At 39.1% G+C, this 19,335-nt stretch overlaps 6 protein-coding genes across 10 annotated transcripts; all 6 read right to left on the bottom strand.

The window, feature by feature from the left end:
- Positions 1 to 129: 129 nt before the first annotated feature.
- LOC105953043 (protein NRT1/ PTR FAMILY 5.5) lies at positions 130 to 5,688 on the bottom strand. 4 transcript variants are annotated; one of them, XM_088823797.1, is made up of 5 exons: positions 4,495 to 5,102; positions 4,197 to 4,411; positions 3,504 to 4,033; positions 2,534 to 3,432; positions 1,846 to 1,945 (listed from the first exon to the last, which is right to left on the bottom strand). In XM_088823797.1, the coding sequence occupies exons 1-4, from the start codon at positions 4,517 to 4,519 to the stop codon at positions 2,541 to 2,543; spliced, it is 1,662 nt and encodes a 553-aa protein (XP_088679923.1). In that variant the 5' UTR covers positions 4,520 to 5,102; the 3' UTR covers positions 1,846 to 1,945; positions 2,534 to 2,540. The 4 variants fall into 4 exon arrangements, with proteins under 4 accessions (XP_088679925.1, XP_088679924.1, XP_088679923.1 ...); XM_088823796.1 differs by lacking the exon at positions 1,846 to 1,945 and adding an exon at positions 2,339 to 2,479 and having other exon boundaries at positions 4,495 to 5,688; XM_088823799.1 differs by lacking the exons at positions 3,504 to 4,033; positions 4,197 to 4,411; positions 4,495 to 5,102 and adding an exon at positions 130 to 1,654 and having other exon boundaries at positions 1,731 to 2,479; positions 2,534 to 2,975.
- Positions 5,689 to 5,703: 15 nt separating this feature from the next.
- On the bottom strand, positions 5,704 to 8,042 carry LOC105952729 (protein NRT1/ PTR FAMILY 5.5). Its single transcript, XM_088823795.1, has 4 exons — positions 7,831 to 8,042; positions 7,472 to 7,686; positions 6,826 to 7,376; positions 5,704 to 6,742 (listed from the first exon to the last, which is right to left on the bottom strand). The coding sequence occupies exons 1-4, from the start codon at positions 7,853 to 7,855 to the stop codon at positions 5,785 to 5,787; spliced, it is 1,749 nt and encodes a 582-aa protein (XP_088679921.1). The 5' UTR covers positions 7,856 to 8,042; the 3' UTR covers positions 5,704 to 5,784.
- Positions 8,043 to 8,503: 461 nt separating this feature from the next.
- On the bottom strand, positions 8,504 to 10,801 carry LOC105953061 (protein NRT1/ PTR FAMILY 5.5). Its single transcript, XM_012976686.2, has 4 exons — positions 10,683 to 10,801; positions 10,352 to 10,566; positions 9,720 to 10,261; positions 8,504 to 9,617 (listed from the first exon to the last, which is right to left on the bottom strand). Exons 1-4 carry the CDS (start codon positions 10,705 to 10,707, stop codon positions 9,053 to 9,055), a joined length of 1,347 nt encoding a protein of 448 aa, XP_012832140.2. The 5' UTR covers positions 10,708 to 10,801; the 3' UTR covers positions 8,504 to 9,052.
- Positions 8,645 to 9,052, bottom strand: LOC148767232 (protein NRT1/ PTR FAMILY 5.7-like). Its single transcript, XM_088823873.1, has one exon. The coding sequence runs from the start codon at positions 9,050 to 9,052 to the stop codon at positions 8,645 to 8,647; it is 408 nt and encodes a 135-aa protein (XP_088679999.1).
- Positions 10,802 to 13,109: 2,308 nt separating the features above from the next.
- On the bottom strand, positions 13,110 to 15,433 carry LOC105953062 (protein NRT1/ PTR FAMILY 5.5-like). 2 transcript variants are annotated; one of them, XM_088824132.1, is made up of 4 exons: positions 15,304 to 15,433; positions 14,955 to 15,169; positions 14,317 to 14,855; positions 13,110 to 14,236 (listed from the first exon to the last, which is right to left on the bottom strand). In XM_088824132.1, exons 1-4 carry the CDS (start codon positions 15,326 to 15,328, stop codon positions 13,285 to 13,287), a joined length of 1,731 nt encoding a protein of 576 aa, XP_088680258.1. In that variant the 5' UTR covers positions 15,329 to 15,433; the 3' UTR covers positions 13,110 to 13,284. The 2 variants fall into 2 exon arrangements, with proteins under 2 accessions (XP_088680258.1, XP_088680259.1); XM_088824133.1 differs by having other exon boundaries at positions 14,951 to 15,169; positions 15,304 to 15,362.
- Positions 15,434 to 16,345: 912 nt separating this feature from the next.
- LOC105952732 (protein NRT1/ PTR FAMILY 5.5) lies at positions 16,346 to 18,184 on the bottom strand. Its single transcript, XM_088824579.1, has 3 exons — positions 18,052 to 18,184; positions 17,414 to 17,952; positions 16,346 to 17,333 (listed from the first exon to the last, which is right to left on the bottom strand). Exons 1-3 carry the CDS (start codon positions 18,082 to 18,084, stop codon positions 16,382 to 16,384), a joined length of 1,524 nt encoding a protein of 507 aa, XP_088680705.1. The 5' UTR covers positions 18,085 to 18,184; the 3' UTR covers positions 16,346 to 16,381.
- Positions 18,185 to 19,335: the final 1,151 nt, after the last annotated feature.

Below are 19,335 nucleotides of genomic sequence, written 5' to 3'. Positions count from 1 at the left end.
ATGCATGGTGACTGCCGTTTCAGCATGTGAACGAATCTTCTTTGATTTCATCGTTGAATTCTTACAAGGATATCATACTCTTACAACACAAATGAAATATAAACAATGTTAATATGATAATATCTAACATTTATTTGTAAAATCTCAATCGCACATTTAATTTATTCATAGTGTGCACTGTGCAATATAAAAACAAAGGAATAATTTTACACATTTTACACAAAATAAAAAAGAAAAGAAATATACATATATAAATGCATTGACTTGGCAATTCCAAACACAATAACATCACATGCTCATTTAACATCCATAAAATTGACAAAAATAACTAAAAATGTTGAATTTTTGAAACATGAAAGATCAAATGTATTTTTTAACATAAATGACCAAATGTGGAAAATCGATGCTAACGTGAGGGACGACTTTTTCCTGTTTATTATTCATCATTGGAAGCTGGGTCAATCATCCCCTGCCTGTAGATGCATTTGTAACACCAAGCCACCTGTACGAACAAAACCAAAGTCAAACTAGTCAAACCTGCGAGCACCCAGTAATACCTGTCCAAACGGCTCCTATTCAACGTGAACTGAAACCAGTTCGTTTTGCCGCCAATCTCACTCACTTCACCAACAGCATAAACCGACATCACACCGCACATGAATCCCACACCACAAACCCCTTTAGCAAAACAAACTATGTATTTTCTTACAATTCCAGGGCACTCAAACTTCTTCGTTAACGAGGCGACGGCGATTTCGATGCATGCGTCCATACACGACACTAGAAAAAACTGCGGGTACAGCCAACCCGCTTTCATGGGGATCTCCTCGTTCGGCTTGTCCAGCAAACCATGCCTTGTGATAACATTAATCCTCCGTGTCTCGACTTTCGCAGCGGTTATGCAACATAGGACGGAGAAAATCATTGCTGTTGCAATTATTGTGGGCATGGATTTAGGGCTTTCTAACTGCTTCGGATACTTTTCGGCGACGAAAGCGACACCTTCTCTGCTGTACCCGCTCAGGAGTAGTAATAACTCAATCGGGACGTTCCACGAACCTAGTTTGCGGTCCATGCGGTTCGCCTGTTCTATGAAGTACGTGTTTCCTGTTGAGGTTACGATTCCGCACACAATGAATGTCATCCACATTGGGACTGTTCGGACGGCGAATTCGGTGGTTCCGATTTGTGTTTCCGACAAGAGTTTCCATCTCTTAATTCGCTCAGCCTTACGGTATTTAAACGAACCGGTTAAGAAAACAGAGGTGGCAATGGCACTGGAAATTGCTGGGATTCCAAAGGCGAGGGACCACGATTTTATGTATGGAAGTGCAATGGCTGCAATCACGGGTATGAGGACCACTTGAAAATAACCTACATAGTCTTCATCTTCATCGTCGTCGCTGTCGTAGCTGTTGCTGTCGCTGTCTCTGTTGTTGTCCACGTCAGCATCAGGACTATAATGTTCGTCCTGTTCTTCGAGAAAAGGAGTCAACGAGACATTGTAACCGGATATTCCGACGGCTAGCAATGACATGCCTGCGTAGAAGAGAACTTTTTGTGTATGACCGATACACTGTGGCTCGTATTGTTTGCACGTGCCCGTCCAGTTGGCAAGCACCGGCGGTGTTGACATGGCAACCAACCCAATCCCCTGAGAGAGAAAAATAATAATTAATAGTGACTCACAGGGTGCAGAGTGTAGTTAACTCAAAAGATTAAGTGCTGACCAGAGTGTAGGATATGCTAGAAACGACGAGCATTGTGAAATTTCCGATAAGGGCGTCGACGAGGAAGAGGAAGAAAAATGGGAGTATCATGGAAATTCCATTCCAGATATTCAACATTCCAGCGGCGTAAGTAAAGCTCACTTCCCAAACATCGGTTAAGTAATTTTGCATCACAAAGAATGCGAATCGAACCAACACGTCAGCCAACAGCAGTACTGCATGCAAATAATTACACACATGATCAAGAAGAAAAGATCAAATACATATAACAAGGTGGGTAAAAAAAAAAAAAAAACAAGGTGGGTAAAAAGTGTTTTTTTCTTTACCTTGAATTCGGTGAGAGTTTTTCATTATATTGCTGCTATATTCAAACTAACTAACTATGTATAATGTATGTATGTATATATATGTATATATTATTGTGACTGATCAGCCGTTTTGAAATGTGAAGGAATCTTCCTATCTTTCTTGATAATGGTATGTTGTGAACTGGCCGGCTCAATAACTCTTGATTTCAACGTTGGATTGGACGACTGTATTCACATTTGGGTAACGAGGATACTAAATTTGAGGGGTAGTGTACTTCTAAAAACAGAATACAGAGGGAATTTCGATAATTAAAGTAACATGAAGGTTTATTTAGCAATTCCGGGGTATTGCAGGGGTTTTTCAACAATATACATCACATGCTCACATTTAACATCCAAAAATAATCACACAAGATAGAAATAAAAATGTACTGAAACTAACTTACAAAAAAGTGTAAAATTACAGGTGATCATCCTTAATCAATATTGAGGTACCTATATATCATTGATCTTCTTCATTTTGTCCTGAGACAACAGATACCACTGCCGCCACCACGCCCAATTCCACCTCCTCCTCCGCTACGTCATCCTCCGCCGCATCCCGGTTCTTGTATCTATAACACGAAGCCACCACCACAAACAAGACAAGATTCACACTACTCAAACTGGCAAGCACCCAATAATACCGATCCAAACGACTCCTATTCAACGTAAACTGAAACCAGTTCCTTTCGCCACCTCTCTCACTCACTTTACCCACAACATAAACCGACAACACGCTGCACATGTACCCCAGACCAAACACTCCCTTAGTGAAGTACTCTAGGTACTTCTTCATACACTCAGGCGACTGGCATTTATAAAACGCAGCAACGCTCTTTTCAAAGAAAGAATCAAGTCCCGAAAGTAGGAAAAACTGAAAGAGCAGCCAATATACACTCATCGGAATATCCTCATCTGGCTTATCGACTAGACCGTGCCTTGTAATAACTCCCATCCTCTTTTTCTCGATTCTTGCAGCAGTTATACAACATAGGATTGAAAATGTCATGGCCACTGCAATCCCTATAGAGGGTCCGTATGTTTTCGACTTCTTCAGAAACCAAGATGCCAATAACCCGAAAAATAATTTGCCCCACCCGAATAGCAGCAGAAGTATTTGAGTAGGAACTTTCCACACTCCTATTTTGCGGTTCATGTTTTTCGACTGTTCGATAAAGTAAGTGTTTCCGATAGAGGACACAATCCCACACACAATGAAGGTGATCCACATGGGCACCATTCGAACTGCGATTTTGGCATCTTCGACTTCCGATACTGAGCTGAGTCTCCATTTCTTGACTTGGTCTTCTGTGCTTACGTCTGGTAATACAATAGCAGCCTTCTCTAGGCACCTGAGTTAAAAGTGAGTAAATATACATTCTTTTCAGACATGAACTAATGAAACATAGACGAAATAACATACCTGAGAAAACGAGTACGAGAAAAAGAATCCACGCCATTCACTCTGTAAAGCTGGCTTGATTTAAGTGGAAAGGATTCGGATATCTTGGAAAAAAACGCAACAAAAACTCTGCAAACGGAAGTTATTGGGCTGCCCTTTGGTTGTTCCTTGTCGTACGTAAACGAACCGGTGAAAAAAAGAAGGGTTGCGATTAAAGTCAAGATTGCTGGAATTCCGAATCGAATGTCCCATGGTTTTATGTATGGAAGTGCAATAGCTCCAACGAGGGGTATAAGGACCATGAGAGTGAAGCCTGGTAGCTTTAAGCAATTTCTTGTTGAATTAGTGTGGTTATCGGGTTTATCTTGTTGTTCCTCGAGCAGAGAATGCACAGAGACTAGGTTACCGGCTATTCCCACTGTAAGCAATGCCATGCCTGTGTAGAAGAGGGCTTTTTGCGTGTGGCCGATGCACTGTGGCTCGTATTGTTTGCACGTGCCAGTTGAATTGGCAAGAACTGGCGGTGTTGACATGGCAACGAAGCTGATTCCCTGAATTTCAACGGTGAAATTAAAGATTATGAAATATAGAAAAGCTTCAGAAGAATCTAACCACCGTGTTTTCGTAATGACTTGTCAATGTGCAACATTCATTTGGAAAGCGAAAAGAAAATTATCAGCTAATTAGTTTCTTGAAATGATTTCTCAAACTCACCAGAGTGTAAGCTGTGCTAGAAATCACGAGCATCGTGAAATTCCCGATGAAGGCGTCGACTAGGAACAGGAAAAAAACCGGCAAAACCATAGAAATTCCATTCCAGAAGTTCAAAATACCAGCGGCGTGAGTAAAGCTTAGTTTCCACACATCGGTTAAGTAACTTTGCATCACAAAGAATGCATATGCCACCAATATGTCAGCCCACAATAGTCCTGCAATTAAATTTTTGGAAATCCAATCATGAGATGAAATAAATGAACATATAATAGCTTCGAAAGAAGTTATATTCTTTTACCAGAGATTCGGACAAAGCTTTTCATAATTAACCGCCGCTAACTGCAAATCAATTACAGCCGAAAAGCAACAAGATAAACGCAGAGAAGCTGAGATTCAACTTAAAATCAAGAAACAGAGGAATCAGAAACGACGTCGCATTTGTTGAGCAAAGCAACACAATGCAAGATGAAATGAACGAACCCACTTCAATTTTGTTTAGGAATTCTCAGTCACGCATTCTGTCAAACACATACCGCGCAGAGGGGAGAGAGAATGGTGACAGCCATTTTAGCCTGTGAAAACGAATCTTCTTCTCTTTCTCTTTCTTGATTGGTTGAAAATAGCAGCAGCACACCTTCCCCGGATTTATTAATCTTTCTATATTTTTCTACATAATTGTTCACACCATAACTACCAGGAGTAGACTGAGTTGACCTTGACTCGGCAAAAACAGAGGAGAAAATAAATAGAAAATAATATCCGACAACCATGTTTGAAGCTGCTCTCTAATTTCTTCTTTATGTCACAATCAAGAATAACTTTTTTTTTTAATCTTTCAGTGAGCTGTTCCTTTTCTACAGCTCAAGCATACGAAGTAAATCTATACGAAGGTACAAGATGACAACAGATGTATGCAGTAATGGGGAATCCGGTTTAGTACAATATGGTTTAGGAATCACCTTTTTAGGTATTTTTCAATTTTCAGACTCTTGAAAAATCCAATTTTTTCGTTTACAGTTGAGTAATTTTTGGGACAAGTACAGTTTTCACTACTTTAAGTTTGCATTTATTTTATATTTGGTCCCTCGTACTAAAAAAATTTATATATTTGGTCCATCATATTTTAATAATTTAACATTTCTTGTCATTTTTGTCAATTTACTGTTAGTTCGTCGGTTAAGACGATGACGGGCACACGCTTAATTCCGTTAGTACTTAGTACTAACAGAAAATTGACGGAAAAAACTAAAAACAATTGAATTTTTAAAACATGAGGAACCAAATATAGTTTTTGTAAATATGAGAGATTAAATATAAAATCAGTGCAGACTTGAGAGATGAAAACGTGTTTTCAGACCATATTCAAAGAAATTCTTTTCAGTCCAAACTTGAGAAGATGAAAACTGAATAATTATATTTTTTTTAAAAAAACAAGAATATATTAAAAGAAATTTCAGTTTCATTATGCTGAGTTGGAAATGATTGCAGCATTTTAGACCTTTTCGAAAAGTTTATTAATTATTTACTATATATAGCTAAAGCCAAAAAATGCTTACTATCAAGAGTAACTATTTATTTTATCAAAAAATTAAGAATTATATTCAAAATTCCAGCAGCAGCAGTTGCAGGTGATGTTGCAGGTCCAGTTTGAGGTTGAAGTTGAATGACCGCAGTGGAGTGCATTAGTCTCACGACTACGTGTACGCGGTTCTTCTCTTTTCAATTTCGATTCCTTGTACCGATAAAGTACCGCCACGACTACAAATATTACGAGATTGACACCCATTAACCAAGCCAATGTCCAATAGTACTTATCAACTCTACTTGCATTAATGCTGTGTTGAAACCAGCTGGTCTTCCCTCCCTTTTCGCTTATCCTCCCCACGACAAACACCGCCAAAATGCTCGCGAGAATCCCGACACCCGAAACAAATCTATTGTAAAGGGGCAAGTACCTCTGCATCGCGAATGGCGCTTGGTCGTCGGTGAAGAAGTAATAGCCGCTTGAGATTAAAACCCCGTCATACGCCCCGAGTAAAACAAACTGCGGAAGCAACCAAAACATGGTCATAGGCAATCTTTCGTCGTGCTTATCGACTAAACCGTGCCTTCGGACAACCCCAAGCCTTCGGTTCTCCACTTTAGCGGCAGTTATGCAGCAAAGTATCGCGAGTATCATCGATACCGCAATCCCGATTGTAGGAGCTATCTTTTCCAACCCTGGTTTGCGGACGCCTATTGAATTATAAAGGCGAGTACAAAAGTTGGCACATTTTTTTGTGATTTGCTGGTGTAACCAAAGGAGGACTACAATGGGAACCTTGAGGCGCCCGACTTTCGGGTTCATGTGGTTTAATTGCTCGATGAAGTACGTGAATACTAATGCTGTTACAACACCGCAAAACATGAAAGTCATCCATACAGGAATCATGCAGACGATGGTTTTCGTCTCCTCCACTTCCGTCACCCTGCAAAGCCCCCACGCATTCTTTTCCTGTTCTTCCATAGGTTCTGTAGGTATTACGATTGCCGCCTTGTCCAAACACCTATGAACCGTACGATACGTCAGATAAGTATTTTGATCATTTCATAATTGGAAAAAAAAAGAGGTAATTAGTTAATAATTAACCTGAGGCTCCCCGAATGGGGGAGCAGAGCAAGTTGAGAATTCCGGACCTCAAATAGTTCATTAGCATCCGTGGGGATTGTATAAAGCAACTTGGAAGCAGCGGCCACAAACACTCGGATGAATATCGTCACAGGGCTTCCCTTCGGCTTTAAATTGTACTTGTTCAGACGACGCAAGGTAGTCGAGAACAGGAAAGTGGCGACAAGAGCACATATGGCCGGAATACCGAACCGTAGGGACCACGGATTAACGTAGGGGAGCCCTAAGACTGCAACGCAAGGGACGATAATGTTTGCAACATCATAAAAGAACTTGGTAAACACTTTTGATCCTCCATCGTTATTGCCCTGATTTCCTCCCCTGCTGAGTTGCTCGTCGTAGAAAATGGTGGTACAAGACAAGTGGCCAGCCATCCCAAAAACTATCAAAGGCATCGCCGTGTAGAAAAGTATTTTTTGGCCTTGCCCGATGCATTCGGGGCTGTACTCGCGGCAGTTCCCCATACTACGCGCTAGCACAGGTGGAGTCGACATAGTCAAAAATCCCAATCCCTGAAAAAACACACGCGCGCAGACAACCATTTTATATCAGAGCATATCATAATTATACGATACTAATTACTATTTGAAGGGTTGAGGATCTTTACGGCACTAAAGGAAATGTTCGAGATGAAGATCATCCAGTAATTTCCGAGGATGGTGTCAGCTAAGAATGCGTGGAGTAAAGGGAATACCGCATAGAGACCCCAAAAGACATTGACGATTGTAGCCGCATGGGTTAAACCGAGCTTCCAAACGTCGGTCAAGTATGCCATCAATAACCATAGCATATATAACGCCAGTTGATCCGCCCATATCAGCACTGCAAACACGCACAGTGAAAACATGATGAAATTCACCAGGTGTACGTATGTAGCATAGTATAAACCGATACATTATAATTATTAGACGAGACCGGATAAATATATATATGTATGTGCGTGTGTGCGCACGCGCGCGTGCTTACCCATTACTCTCCCAAATGTTGCCATTTGAGCTTTTTAGTCAATGTTTCACTTTCTCCGCCTGAAAAACTTGGTTTCGTATGTGTAGCCCGTCATCGGAAGAGACGTACACTCTTATATAGTGTTAAATTATATAATTAGAAAGATAACGACGACGACAACGACCTAAGAATTAATATAATGGATTATTGAAGCATTTTCGGCGATTTTCGGCGTAAATACTGGAAAGTAACGTGTTAGTTCATTATCCAGAACCATTATTATTTATCATGTGCAAGAAGGAATGTATGGTTGACTTGGTTACAGCCTATGAGCGTTGACCTGCAAAGTCGTTACCACGTTAACTTAGAATTTGAAGTTACACTTAAAAGTTAACGGGAGGATACTTATTTTGCTAAGTTATACTTTCTTGATTGGTTTACCTTAGCTAGTGCATAGTTATTTGGGTATAAAATAAATCTAATCAGTATATATTTTTTCTTAATTTCTTTTTGTGTCTGTTTTTGTAAAAAAAAAAAAAAGGAAATTGGTTTGTCTATCATTGCACTTCATTTGAATTTGTTTAAATAAGATGCTAAAATTATTGTTAAACATAAAACATAAAAAATAAAAAATAAAAAGTTTTAATAATTAGAATTTTATATATATTTTCTAATACTTATCTACATACAAACCTTTATGAAATCAAATAGATCATTTTATAAAACCACACCCAAAATCAAGCTGGTAAAAAAAAAAAAAAAAAATAATTACATTATTGTACTCTTATTCACAGCGTAAATTAATTATGGGGTGGAGGAGGGCCAATCCAAATCCTTAATAATTATATTCATAATTCCAGCAGCAGCAGTTGAGGGTGAATGTGCGGGTGACGTTAACATTATCAAACCCCACGTCACCTAATTCTTCATCTTTCAACTTTGATTCCTTGTAACGGTAAATAACCGCCGCAACTATAAACACAACAAGATTAACCGCCATCAGCCAAGCCAATGTGTAATAGTACTTATCAAGCCTACTCCCATTCAAATCATGTTGAAACCAATTCATTTTCCCTCCCTTTTCACTTATCTCCCCCACAACGTAAACCGACAAAATGCTCCCGAGAATACCGACACCCCACACTCCGCTAAGGAAAAACCCCAAGTACCTCTGCATCGAGACTTGTGATTGGTCAACGAACCTCTGGATCGAGCCAGGGGATAGGCTAAGGAACCTCTGCATCTAGGATAGGTCAACGAAGAAGAAACCGACGCTCGAGTTGAAAACCCCCTCAAACGCCCCGAGCAGAAGAAACTGCGGAAGCAACCAAAACATAGTCATAGGCACTCTTTCGTCGTGCTTATCGACTAAACCGTGCATTTGAACCACCCCAAGCCTTCGACTCTCCACTTTGGCGGCAGTTATGCAGCAAAGTATCGCGAGTATCATCGATGCCGCGATCCCGAACGTAGGAGCTGCGGGTTTTTTCAAACCTAAACAAGTAATGAAAACAACAGAAGATAGTTCCGCGAATTTTAATTTGGCTTGCTCGTATAACCAAATAATGACTACGAGGGGAACCTTGAGACGCCCGACTTTGGGGTTCATGTGATTTAATTGCTCGATGAAGTAGGTATATCCGACGGCTTTTACAACGCCACATAGGATGAAAGTCGTCCACAGAGGAACCATGCGCACCACTTTTTTCGTCTCCTCCACTTCTGTAACCCTACAAAGCCTCCATTTATTCTTCTCTTGTTCCTCTAGAGTATTTGTAGGCATTACAATTGCTGCCTTGTCCAAACACCTGTCCGAATCAATCGTATATGTATTAGATAAATGTCCGAAAATGGGAAATTTTGAGATATCATAATCCGGAAAAAAAAAATAAAAAAAATTAATAATTAACCTCAGGCTCATCGTATGAGGAACCGAATAACGTTGAGGATTTTGGATCTCGAATAGCTCCTGAGGATCTGTGGGGATTCTGTAAAACAACTTGGAAAAAGCGGCCACAAACACTCGAAAGAGAATTGTCAGAGGGCTTCCGTTTGGCTTTGAAGTATTCTTGTACGAACACAAGGTACTGAAAAACAAGAGAGTTGCGACAAGAGTGCATATCGCAGGAATACCGAACCGTAGGGACCATGGATTAACGTAAGGGAGCCCTAAGACTGCAACGACAGTGACTACGAGATGTGGTAAATCACCGTAAACGAACCACGCACAATTTTTCCAGGTAACATTGGATTGTCCAGTGGTGTTGGCTCTCTCCGCGATGAATGTGCTGCAACAAGTCAAATTTCCAGCAAGTCCGAATGCTATTAAAGGCACCGCTGTGTAGAGAAGTGCTTTCTGGGGTTGGCCAATGCATTCAGGTTTGTATAAGCTGCAGCTTCCGGTACTACGTGCTAGCACCGGCGGGGTCGACATTGTCAAAAGTCCCAATCCCTGAAATAAAAAAAAAAAAAAAAAAATTGATTGTACGATCGACACGAGTTAATTGAAGGGCCGGGGGATGAGGGATAATTATTTACGTACGGCACTAAATGAAGCGGTGGAGATGAAGAGCATCCCGTAAGTGCCGGTGAGGGTGTCAACTATGAAGGCCTGGAATAAAGGCAATAGTGCAAATAGACCCCATAAGATAGCGACAATCGTAGACGCCTGAGCGATTTCAAGCCTCCAAACGTCGGTTAAGTACGCCATCAATAACCACATCGCATATACAGCCAATATGTCGGCCCATGCCAGCACTGCACGCAAACATGCACGGTGAAACAAGCTCATATATTATCACAAAAAACAATAGAAGCTAAAATACATATATATACATGTGTGTGTGTGAGAGAGAGAATATATGTGTGCTTACCTAATACTCTCCCATATGTTGCCATTTGAGAGTGTCAATGTACAATACTCTGCCTGAAAAGTTTGTTTGGTTTATAGACAATGTAGAAGTGAAGAGCCGTACAATATATATATATATATATATATATATATATATATAATTAGAAAGATAATGACGAGGTAAGAATGTAGACGACGATTCATGCATTGTCATTATTTTTTGGCCAGCGCGTAAACCGAAGACTAATTATGAGATATAACTTGTATGAAGTACAATTTGAAATGGTCAAAGTCAACTTCCGGATAATTCAGAGACATCAGATACCATACATAATTCTGATTAATTAGAATTTGTATCAACAAAAAAAAAAAGAATTTGTCTGAAAAATGGTTGGCATGGCTCGTGAGGAAACAATTCCCTTTGACAGAAGATATTTGAATTAAGTTCATTTGCGTAAATTGTTTATTATTTCGGTACCGTGTTGAAATAGTTCATTTGCGTAGATTACTAAATTGTCTACTCTTAGTTTCCATGAGCGTTGACTTCATTTGCGTAAGTTGTTTACTCTTTTGGAGCTGGGCAAATTCAATTATACATAACCATTATTATAAGCTATACACTAAATAAAAGAAGGAATAATATATGGTTGACTTGTTCATATCCCATGAGCGTTGACTTGCAAACTCTACGCAAATTAAATCAACTATTCTGACATGTTCACTACACCTAAACCAAGCATCATATTCATAAAAAAAAAAAAAAAAAAAAAAAAAAAAATTCGAACATGGGTATTATAGGCACGGTTATCATAAAAAAAATGTGAAAAAAAAATATATAAGAATTCAGAGTTTTTATCCACAAAAGATATGAATAAAAACAAACTCTGAGAAAATTTATGAATAAAAAATTGCAGAAAGCACGAGGGAAGCCTAAAATCACAATTAGAAGTGGGTGGTGGTGTTGCTCAACGTTGACTGATGGTTACTTCCGTCACCGGCGGCGAACGGCAGTCGACAGACATTGTTGGTGGTCCCGCAGTGAGAGATTCCAAGGGGTTTTAGATGGTAATTATTAATTAATAATGGTTAATAAAATATGGTGCTTTTCCAATTTCCACTAAATTAAATGAGAAGGGTAAATAAAATATGGTGCTTTTCCAATTTCCTTATGTTTATTACGCGGCCTTCAAGATAAATCTTGGCACAGCCCACACGGCCCACTAATCCAACTATACTCAACTCAAAATCCAACTTTTCTAATTTTCACTTAAGAAATTTATTTTTTAAGTTTTGTTTTGATCCACGAATAAGTAATAAACAAGAACAATATTCAATGGTGAAAGTCAACGATTAAAGATTATTTTTCAATGTATGCTTATTATTATATTATTTAAATCTAACAGCAGCAGCAACATAAGCCTTTAGAATTATCATCGTACGGCTCATTCATTAATCCCGCCAAACTCCTCCGCCACTGTAGTTCCGCCAGCTCAGCTTCCTTATAACGGTAAAAAAAAAAAAAAAAAAAAAAAAAAAAAACCGCCACAACTATAAACACAACAAGATTGTATGACATGTCAGAGTTCCAAGCATTGGTTTTGTGCTTGCTCCTAGAACCACAACTACGAATATTACAATAATACTACTTTGATAATAAACAAACTCATTTTCATTTATTTACCCCACCACACCGACACGACACGACACGACACGACACGACACGGGAGGCGAAATCTACTTTCCTTATTCCTTAGTAATACGCAAATTATAGCAACCGCATATGGTGTAGGTGTAGCTCCAGTTTAATTTGGCATCTCATCGAGCACCTCATTAAACCCAAATAATTTTTCGTCTTTCAACTTTGATTCGTTGCAACGATACCACATCGCCGCCACTACAAATATTTACGATATCGACACCCATTAACAAAGCCAACATCCAGTAGTACTTATCAAGCCTACTTTGATTAAGATCGTGTTAAAACCAATTCGTTTTCCCTCCTCTTTCACTTTTCTTCCCCACAACAAACACCGTCAAAATGTTGGATAGAACACCAACACTCAAAACACCACTACGGAAAAACACCAAGTACCTCTGCATCGGGACAAGGAATTCGTGAAAGAAGAAGTGAAGGACCGTGGTGCATAAAAATCCGTCAAATACAGCAAAGCATCGCGAGTATCATTGATATCACATTCCCAACCGATGAAGCAAACTCTCTTGGCGCTAACTTGGTGAAGTGTAACATATCAAGAAAATCACCAGAGAATTCCACACATTTCACATAGCAAATTTTTATAATATAATTTGAATTTCATTAATCATCAAACATATACTTGATCAATATAATATATATATACACTAGTAGTTGCTAAAAATTGCTGTTAAATTAAAGTTTTAATAAATTTTAATCAATTATGTGAATCAAAACAAATAGAATATATCTGTATTTTCTCAAACGAACAGTAAGTATTTAAGTTTGACAGTGGTTAAAGTATAAGATGCCTCTGCAAAGAAAAATCACAAATCACAAAGATTAAACCTTGTACATATCATACAGTTCAACACACACAAGAAATTAATTATTGCAAATTTACTCTTATTCTCCGAGTTATCGTCGTGAATTACATTTCACCACGTTGTGCAGCCGCCTCTCGATCTCTCAACCGGTTCCCCTTGTGACGATAAAACACCGCCACGACTATAAACACAACAAGATTAACCGCCATGAGCCAAGACAATGTCCAGTAGTACTTATCGAGCCTACTTCGATTCAAATCATGTTGAAACCAATTCATTTTCCCTCCGTTTTCACTTATCTTCCCCACAACGAACACCATCAAAATGCTCCCGAGAACCCCAATACCGGAGATTCCACTATTGAATAGCCCCAAGTACCTCTGCATCACGATGTGTGGTTGGTCAATGAACCTCTGCAACGAGGCAGGGGATCGGTCAATGAGCTCCTCCGTCAACTCATCTGGTTGCTCAAGGAACCTCTGCATCCATGATAGGTCAACGACGAATAAATTCGCCCCGGAGGTTAAAAACCCCTCAAACGCCCCGAGCAAAATAAACTGCGGAAGCAACCAGAACATAGTCATAGGCACTCTTTCATCGTGCTTATCGACCAAACCGTGCCTTTGAACCACCCCGAGCCTTCGACTCTCCACTGCGGCGGCAGTTATGCAGCAAAGTATCGCGAGTATCATCGATATCGCAATCCCAATTGAAGAAGCTAGCTTTTTCGAACCGGTGATCAAACCTAAAAAAGTAATCAAAACCGCACATGTTTGCGCAAATTTTAGTTTGGCTTGCTCGTGGTACCAAATAATGAGTACGAGGGGAACCTTGAGGCTCCCAACTTTGGGGTTCATGTGATTTAATTGCTCGATGAAGTATGTGAATCCAACGGCTTTTACAACGCCACATAGGATGAAAGTCAACCACACCGGAATCAGGCGCACAACGCCTTTCGTCATTTCCACTTCCGTAACCCGACAAAGCCTCCACCTATTATTTGCTTGCTCCTCTACAGTCTTTGTTGGCATTAAAATTGCCGCCTTGTCCAAACACCTGTCCAAATTTTGAGATCATAATCTGGAAAAAAGATCCAAGAAAAAAAAGAAGGTAATTAATAATTATTAAATAACAACCTCAGGCTCATCGTATGGGGAGCCGAATAAAGTCGAGGATTTTGGATCTCGAATAGCTCCTTAGGATCTGTGGGGATTCTGTAAAACAACTTGGAAAAAGCGGCCACAAACACTCGAAAGAGAATCGTCAAAGGGCTTCCGTTTGGCTTTAAAGTATTCTTGTACGAACACAAGGTACTGAAAAACAAGAGAGTTGCGACAAGAGTACATATCGCAGGAATACCGAACCGTAGGGACCACGGATTAATGTAAGGGAGCCCTAAGACTGCAACGACAGTGAGTATGACACGTGGTAAATCACCGTAAGCAAACCTCCCACAACAATTCCCCTCGGAATCGGTTTCTTCTGCGTTGATTCTCTCTGTGATGAATGTAGTGGAAAAATTCACATGGCCAGAAAGTCCGAATGCTATTAAAGGCAGCGCTGTGTAGAGAAGTACTTTCTGGACATAGCCGATACATTCGGGTTTGTATTCGCTGCAGCTTCCGGTACTGTGTGCTAGCACCGGCGGAGTCGACATTGTCAAAAGTCCCAATCCCTGAAAAAAAAAAAAAAAACAATTGATTTCAATTGCCAAAAGAACGTTTTACGATATACGAGTAATTCGAAGGGGATGTGGGATAATAATTTTACGGACGGCACTAAATGAAGCGGTGGAGATGACGAGCATCCCGTAAGTGCCGATGAGGGTGTCGGCTAAGAAGGCCTGGAATAAAGGGAATAATGAAAAGAGAGCCCATAAGATAGTGACTATCGTAGACGCGTGTGTGAGTTCGAGCTTCCAAACGTCGGTCAAGTACGCCATCAGCAACAACATCGCATATATAGCCAATATGTCTGCCCATGCCAGCACTGCATACAATATATGCACGGTGAAACAAGCTCATATATTATCACAAACAACAACAGAAGCTAGAATACATATACATACATATATGTGTGTGTGTGTGTGTGTGTGTGAATATATATCATGTGTTTATTATTACCCAATACTCTGCCATATGTTGCCATTTGAGCTTCTCAATGTGTTACAATTTTTTCTGCCTGAAAAAAGACATGGTTTGATCGTTCATATAGACAATGTAGATCTGGAAGAGGCGTACACTTTTTTTTTTTATATATATAGTATTAAAAAATACATATACATGTATATATAATTATTATTAGAAATATAAGGACGAGTTACCATGTTCTTGCATTTTCATTAGTATTTCGTTAACCAAACTACAATTTGAAATGGTCTAAGTCAGATTCCGAATAAAACCCAGACAACAGGATACAACAAATAGTCTATATATATATATATATATATATATATATATATATCATAAAAAAGGCCACATGCATTATTATACATATCCATGTTGATATATATATATTTTACATGTAAATCAGAATCACTATGCTGTACAAATGTGGTGCTGCCTATTTGAGGGCCATTATTTAGAAGGAAGTGGGAATATTATTTAAATAAATATTACCAGAATTAGGACAAAATATATATTATATAAAATTTCAACATAAAATATTAACCCCATTTTATAGTTTAAAAGATTTTGAGCAGTATAATATTAATTATGTTTAATAAATCTGATTAATTTTAATTGAAGCAATTAATTATGTGAATTATTGGATGAAGATACAACCAGTTTAATTAAGATATATCTAATGAACATTAACAATGTTCCCTCATTAATCCCACCAAACTCCTCAGCCTGTTGTTCCGCCAGCTCAGCTTCCTTACAACTAACTATAAACAATGAGAAGTTGACATGTAAAGTCGTTGTCGCTTTCTTTAATAATATAATTTCAATTTCATTAATCATCAAACATACACTTACTTGATCAATATAATATATAGACTATACATAGTAGTTGTTAAAAATTGCCCTAAATGAAAGTTTTTAATAAATTCAAGAGTTAGAAGAAATCTTATACAACACCCAATAAATATTTAAACATGACATAGTATTATACAGTTTAACCTTTAATTTATTATGATGAAATAATTAAATAAAGCATTTTTATAATAGCAGCAGAAGAATTTTGAGTTGTCATCGTGAATTATATTCCACCACGTTGTGCAGCCGCCTCTCGATCTTTCAACCGGTTTTCCTTGTAACGGTAAAAAACCGCCACAACTACAAACACAACAAGATTAACCGCCATCAGCCAAGCCAGTGTGTAATAGTACTTATCGAGCCTACTTCGATTCAAATCGTGTTGAAACCAATTCATTTTCCCTCCCTTTTCACTTATCTTCCCGACAATGAACACCGTCAAAATGCTCGCGAGAATCCCAATACCGGAGAATCCACTATTGAAATGCCCCAAGTACCTCTGCATCACGAAATGTGGTTGGTCAATGAAATCCTGCATCGAGGCAGTGGTTTGGTCAATGGGCTCATCCATCGAGTCAAGGGTTTGCTCAATGAACTCCTGCATCAAGGATAGGTCAACGAAGAATATAATACTGCCGATGGTGAAAAACCCCTCAAATGCCCCGAGCAAAAGAAACTGAGGAAGCAACCAAAACATAGTCATAGGCACTCTATTATCGTGCTTATCGACTAAACCGTGCATTTGAACCACCCCAAGCCTTCGACTCTCCACTTTCGCAGCAGTTATACAGCAAAGTATCGCGATTATCATCGATATCGCAATCCCAATTGAAGAAGCTAGCTTTTTCGACCCGGTGATGAAACCTAAAGTGGTAATAAAAACAGCACATAGTTGCGCACCATTTAATTTGGCTTGCTCGTAGAACCAAATAATGAGTACGAGGGGAACCTTGAGGCTCCCAACTTTGGGGTTCATGTGATTTAATTGCTCGATGAAGTATGTGAATCCAACGGCTTTTACAACGCCACATAGGATGAAAGTCAACCACACCGGAATCAGGCGCACAACGCCTTTCGTCATTTCCACTTCCGTAACCCGACAAAGCCTCCACCTATTATTTGCTTGCTCCTCTACAGTCTTTGTTGGCATTAAAATTGCCGCCTTGTCCAAACACCTGTCCAAATTTTGAGATCATAATCTGGAAAAAAGATCCAAGAAAAAAAAGAAGGTAATTAATAATTATTAAATAACAACCTCAGGCTCATCGTATGGGGAGCCGAATAAAGTCGAGGATTTTGGATCTCGAATAGCTCCTTAGGATCTGTGGGGATTCTGTAAAACAACTTGGAAAAAGCGGCCACAAACACTCGAAAGAGAATCGTCAAAGGGCTTCCGTTTGGCTTTAAAGTATTCTTGTACGAACACAAGGTACTGAAAAACAAGAGAGTTGCGACAAGAGTACATATCGCAGGAATACCGAACCGTAGGGACCACGGATTAATGTAAGGGAGCCCTAAGACTGCAACGACAGTGAGTATGACACGTGGTAAATCACCGTAAGCAAACCTCCCACAACAATTCCCCTCGGAATCGGTTTCTTCTGCGTTGATTCTCTCTGTGATGAATGTAGTGGAAAAATTCACATGGCCAGAAAGTCCGAATGCTATTAAAGGCAGCGCTGTGTAGAGAAGTACTTTCTGGACATAGCCGATACATTCGGGTTTGTATTCGCTGCAGCTTCCGGTACTGTGTGCTAGCACCGGCGGAGTCGACATTGTCAAAAGTCCCAATCCCTGAAAAAAAAAAAAAAAACAATTGATTTCAATTGCCAAAAGAACGTTTTACGATATACGAGTAATTCGAAGGGGATGTGGGATAATAATTTTACGGACGGCACTAAATGAAGCGGTGGAGATGACGAGCATCCCGTAAGTGCCGATGAGGGTGTCGGCTAAGAAGGCCTGGAATAAAGGGAATAATGAAAAGAGAGCCCATAAGATAGTGACTATCGTAGACGCGTGTGTGAGTTCGTGTTATATTTGGGTGTGTGTATTTTGAAATGGGAACGAACAAAATTTGGACAGAAGTTTGACAAGAAAAATGTAGTCGAGGCAAGAACTAGGTTCTTTCTCCTTAAGACAAATTTGCCCCGTGCAGTGCTCTCGGTTTATGGCAATTGTCTCCCAAGATACAACGACTATTTCAGTTCCAACAAAGCAGCACAACAATTATTGGAACACGGCGAACGAAACGACGGTTAGGACTTTATAAGACACGAAGAAAGGACTTGTTAATGCAACAATATGCAATGATATTTTATGACGAGAAGTGAATTCAATTAATGTATTGAATTCCATGTGAATAATGAACTATTTCAAATGGTGGATTTTGGAATCTATTTATAGATTTTCAAAGGTTATGACCACAAGTCACAACTCTTAGGAAAATAATTTCATGAAAAGGTATCACACCTTTTCCCATTAATCACATACCTATTCAATTTAATAGGTGCTTAAACACCTCCATCTTTTTCAATGGTGGCATTTCACTTTATTATTTTCCACACTTCAATATTTTAAATGATCCATTAATTTATCATTCATCAAAAATTAATTTTGAGAATTTAAATTAAACCACTTAAATATTCAACAAAATTTGAGTCAAATACTCAAAATTTCCAACAATCCCCCACATGAATGAAATTAATGCATGCAGACACTTTCAAAGTCCAAGCGATTTGTTATTGCATCGGGAGAGGTAGCTTATGGCTTTGAACCTTCCTTAGTAAAATGTTGTCGGATTTACTTGTTGTTTAGTGAACGCGATGTCTTGAACTAATCAACTTTTGTGTAAACCAAGACAACAACACTTACACAATAACATCTCTAACGTCTTTTGTTCTCACGTTGTGTCCATTTCGGCCTTGGACCAATTCTTGGATTCATAAGTGTTTCATTGAAGCGGCCCTATACTTCACACTTAAATAGGTGATCTCCCATAAAGAATACCCTGCCGTATTCCACCTTAAAAGGTCATAGGAATCATTAAAAGTCACTATACTTAACCTTACCACATTCGACAGGTAGCACTTGGATTTTAGGGAATGGTAGGAATTATTTCCAAGTGCTCGATTTGAATTTCCATAACTTAGTTGTCCCATTGAACCAAGATCTTGG

The sequence above is a fragment of the Erythranthe guttata genome, chromosome 10, assembly GCF_056151865.1.
Source record: "Erythranthe guttata isolate IM_541 chromosome 10, IM_541, whole genome shotgun sequence".
Taxonomy (NCBI): Eukaryota; Viridiplantae; Streptophyta; class Magnoliopsida; order Lamiales; family Phrymaceae; genus Erythranthe; species Erythranthe guttata.
The sequence above is the reverse complement of the archived record's forward strand: the minus strand, read 5'-3'. Positions and strand labels throughout refer to the sequence as shown.